General features: G+C 43.7%; 1 protein-coding gene across 1 annotated transcript in view; it reads right to left on the bottom strand.

The window, feature by feature from the left end:
* Positions 1-585: 585 nt before the first annotated feature.
* The window catches only part of LOC143294002 (frizzled-2-like), a 4,404-nt gene continuing 323 nt past the window's right edge, over positions 586-4,666 (bottom strand). Inside the window, exon 1 of the mRNA XM_076605398.1 lies at positions 586-4,666. This exon is cut by the window's right edge and continues 323 nt beyond it. Within this exon, the coding sequence (XP_076461513.1) occupies positions 2,965-4,666 (1,702 nt within the window). The 3' untranslated portion in view covers positions 586-2,964.

Below are 4,666 nucleotides of genomic sequence, written 5' to 3'. Positions count from 1 at the left end.
TTTTAAACTTCTGTATATATTCAAATGCACCCTTGGTATGGATGGACACGCTGTATTGATTATGTTGTATTCAATGAATACAACCTAGTTTTCATGTGCCGTCAGGTAATGTAGGGACACAATTAACACGTTTATGGAAGTTTACGTACAGCACACACACACATACGGGTATGTATACACAAAAATGCAAACGGACAAATCTTAAATTAATATAATGAAGAGTAATCAAGAATCCTTAAATCATCAACACAACAACAAAACCAGTGATACCCCCTGCCCCACAAACAACTACAGATTTCTTTCACACCCAGTCAACACTTATACCATTCCTAAAGTAATATAGTATTACTAACTATAATAATAGAACAGAGAACTTTACACATCATATGCTTTTTTAATTCAGTGCATATTTCATTTTTAATAAGGTCTTGATTTCATGACTGCAACAATGCAATAAAATACTGGAACTAAGATCAAGGCCATATGAGACCTAAAAAGATATAATTTCCTGTACTGAAGTAGTTTTTATAATATATATATATATATATATATATATATATACCCTTGTGAAAAGACTTTGTCCAACATAATGATGAAGTCACTAGCATACTGTTCAAAAGGGAAAAAATTACACATCATAAAATCATTTTGATAATAAATTCATTGCACAGCAGTATAACTATTTTGTTTTGAATCGAGAATGTATTATTACGCTCTATGATGTAAGGAAACACATGTAATGCAAGTCAGCTCTGCTGATCAAGAATGATTCATTATGACGTGCATAACATAATGAGGAGAGGAAGCGGGTGGGTGGGTAAGGAGAGAAAGGGCTATACTTGTTTGTTTGAGGTAAAAAAAAAAACAACAAAAAACAAAAAAAAACAAGATTTATACGTCCCTCCTTACACTTACTCCTCACACAGAATCAAGTACAAGATCCAGCACTCTATGTTATAAATGTATTCACAAATCTGCCCCTTCCTATCTCTGTGGCTGCCTTCACTGATCAGTTTCAGAGCCACTCTGTTAATGAATACCCAGATTCAAACACTCAAAAGTTGACCGCCGTTCTTTCTCTGTCTCTGGACCTTGCAAATGGAATGAACTTCCTCTTTTGCTTTGTCAAGTCTCCGCACTCAGCTCTTTCAAGTCTGGCCTTAAAACCCACCTCTTCCCAAAATAGCCTCCCTTCCCTCTTCCTTGTCTTTAGTTTTTTTCCAGTTTTAGAGTTATGCATGCTGTGAATGACTGGTGCAAAAGCGCTTTGATTTGTCTCTGCACAAAATTCAGCGCTATATAAATAACATTATTAGTAGTAATAGTAGTAGTAGAACAGTGACCTGCAACCTATCTCTTGTCAAGAGAAATAGAAAAAAATACAAAGAGTGAGAGAATTTTATGTGTTATATATTCTACATAAATCATAAATAAGCAAACAAATATTTAATAATGTCTTTTAAAGTTGAAGAGTTTCACTTTTAATCTGAAAATAAACGTAATTAATTATTCATTTATAAAATTCATCACGCAAAGAGAAAAACAACCAACAAAAACAAAAAAAAAGGGGGGGGGGAGGGGGGAGCTGAGAGCATGGGAAATGGGGATGGGGATCAACAAGAAGGGAAATAACCCTTTTGTCTCATAGACAAGAAAAATACCAAAAGAAAAAAAAAAATCAGTGTGAGCACTGTTACACTTTTGACAAGACCAAGTGTCTGAACTGACACTAACAAAGTAGTTCAGTCATCATTCTTGTGACACTGCTATCAATCCCACTTCATACATTTACATCAGCTCACACATAAAATTTCCACCCACCCACTCTCAGTCTCACTCAGCACAAACACACACACACATACAGTACACACACACACTCACTCACACACTTCTGTACACACCCACATTATTATAAAGTCTTTATAAAACATGGTGTAAAATAATCAAAAAGTCAAATCACTGCAGATTTGTCAAGGAATACCATGGAGGGGCAGTGGTAGTTTTTTTTCCCTTTTTTTCTTGTTGCTTTTTAAGTAGTCTGAATGAAACGACCCTGTGTCAGTCACAGTCTTAAGTAAGTTACTAAGTAAGAAACAAGTTAATGATCAATACATTTTACGAAAGAATTGTGCATCACTCTTTAACCATGTAAGCTGACGAAAACTTGGACACATGTATGTTAATGTATGTAGAGTGGACACGTGCAGCTCAGTGCCTCAGGAGAAAGAATCAAAATTCTTTCTGTCCATGCCTCCCTCCATTCCCTCCTTGTCCACAGGTTTCTTATGGGAAGGAACTGAAATGGTGGGTGGCTTACTGGTACGAAAAATAAAGCATTATGTGCACATCCACATGAGGGTGATTTCTTCCAATCTTGTAAGTTTACATGTACATGAACAGACACACACTCACCCTTGCTTGCACCTGCAAAATTTTTAGTTTTGCCGTATTGTGGACTGTTAATTCCTTTTCATTTATCTTGAAGTCAAATGTTTCGCAGAGTGACAAGGACTTCATATTAGTCTCAGGCGGAAATACCCCTTTGAAAATGATTCACGTTGTGCAAGAATATCTCCACATTTTCAAATCAGCACAAGAGAAAATAGAAAGATCTCATCTGTGTCTTGACCATCAGTTATCACATTCATCAGGTAGCATACAAAACCGTGTACTGTATAAGGTTGTACACAAGCACAATCATGACATTTCCGTAAAATGCACTCTACAGGTGGTGTGTGGCTTAAATACTCCACAGAGGTCTACACATTCTATCAATGACATTCAGGGCTGACCAAAGCAGTTCACACCAACACAACCATCTCAGTGAGGGTGGGGGTGGGTCAGAAACACAATGATTCAAGTTCCCCCCTCCCCCCATTTCTGAATGTACACTGGAGAATACTTTCATTCTGCGGTAAAAAATAAGTTCACACACATAGAACACATAACCACTTCAGAAAGTTGTTACACAACTGATGCTGTGTTCCTCAACATGAAGAGACTGCGCCAGAACATCTTCCATGAGTGGAAGGTCTTGCCAGTCCAGATCCACACTCCTGAGGTGATGCCCACGATCACAGTCATCAGATACTTGATCATGAACACATTGAAGTCTGGCCACGGTTTGGAGCCCACTTTGCCGGGTGGTGGGCAGTTGATGTCAAAGGCAGGAATCTTGCAGATGGTGGAGTGCCAGGTGACTGTCCACTTTTCCCTGAAGGCCTGCTCATAGAAGTAGCAGGCAATGACAATGGTGGCAGGAACAGTGTAGAGGACAGAGAAGATGCCAATTCGCACCATCAGCTTCTCCAGCTTGTCCGTCTTAGTGCCGTCACTCTTCATGATGGTGCGGATGCGGAAAAGAGAAACAAAACCGGCCAGAAGGAAGGAGGTTCCAATGATGAGGTAGACCATGAGGGGGGCCAGGACAAAGCCCCTGAGGGCATCCTCATCAAAAATTCCAGTGAAGCAGACTCCAGAGAGAACATCCCCGTCCACCTGCCCCATGGCCAGGATGGCGATGGTCTTGATGGCAGGCACGGCCCAGGCGGCCAGGTGGAAGTACTGGGAGTTGGCCTCGATGGCCTCATGCCCCCACTTCATGCCCGCTGCCAGGAACCAGGTGAGGGTGAGGATGACCCACCAGATGGAGGAAGCCATGGAGAAGAAGTAGAGCATCATAAAGAGGATGGTGCAGCCTTCCTTCTTGGTGCCTTGGGTCACCACCTGCAACATCATGTCCTTGGAGATGGTGGGCTTTTGAGGTGAGGGGTCAAACTTCTCGTTGCAGGAAATCTTCTCCCGCAAGGCAAAACCCACCAGATAGGCCAAGGCCACCATGAAGTAGCAGCCCGAGAGGAAGATTATGGGTCGCTCTGGGTAGCGGAAGCGCTGCATGTCGATCATGAAGGTGAGGACTGTGAAGAGGGTGGAGGCCAGACAGATGCAAGACCAGATCCCAATCCACCAGCGGGCAAAGTCACGTTGACGGAAGTCGAAAAACATGTTGTAGCAGGGTGCTCCACAGTCCGACACCACGTGACTGCCTACCTTCAGTCTGTAATCAAACCCCTTGGTCACCCTCAGCTGAGGGGGGCACTTGAACTCGTGGGTGCCAGCCGTGCCATCACCTTCCACATCCACATCATCCCCGTCCCCATCCCCGCCAATCTCACTGCCAGGATCCGGGCGGTCAATGGGAGGTGCGTTGGTCGACTCTCCTCCCTCCGTCGTGTTCTCTCCAACACACAGTCCCGACTTGGGGAACCTGTCACACCTCAGACTCTCGGGCCACTGGAACCCGAACTTGTTCATGAGGGACTCGCACCCCGTTCGGGCCTGGTTGCAGAGGGAGCGGCAGGGTGGAATGGCTTCGTCCAGCACTGTGCACACGGGTACGTACATTGTACACAGGAAGAACTTGAGCTGCAGGCTGCACTGCACCTTGACGAGGGGGAAAAACTGGTGCACCTCCAGCCCCGCGTCCTCCTGCTTCTGATGGAGAAGCAGGTTGGGCATGATGGTCTCATTGTACTGGATGTCTTTACACAGCGGAATGGTGATGGGTTCGCACTTGTCGTGCGGTGCCAACGCTTTGTCCGTGATTCGGGTATAGCCTCCCGACTGTCCGTGCACACCGCTCAAACAGACTGGCCCCAAAACCGCT

This window comes from Babylonia areolata, chromosome 1 (assembly GCF_041734735.1).
Source record: "Babylonia areolata isolate BAREFJ2019XMU chromosome 1, ASM4173473v1, whole genome shotgun sequence".
Classification (NCBI taxonomy): Eukaryota; Metazoa; Mollusca; class Gastropoda; order Neogastropoda; family Buccinidae; genus Babylonia; species Babylonia areolata.
The sequence above is the reverse complement of the archived record's forward strand: the minus strand, read 5'-3'. Positions and strand labels throughout refer to the sequence as shown.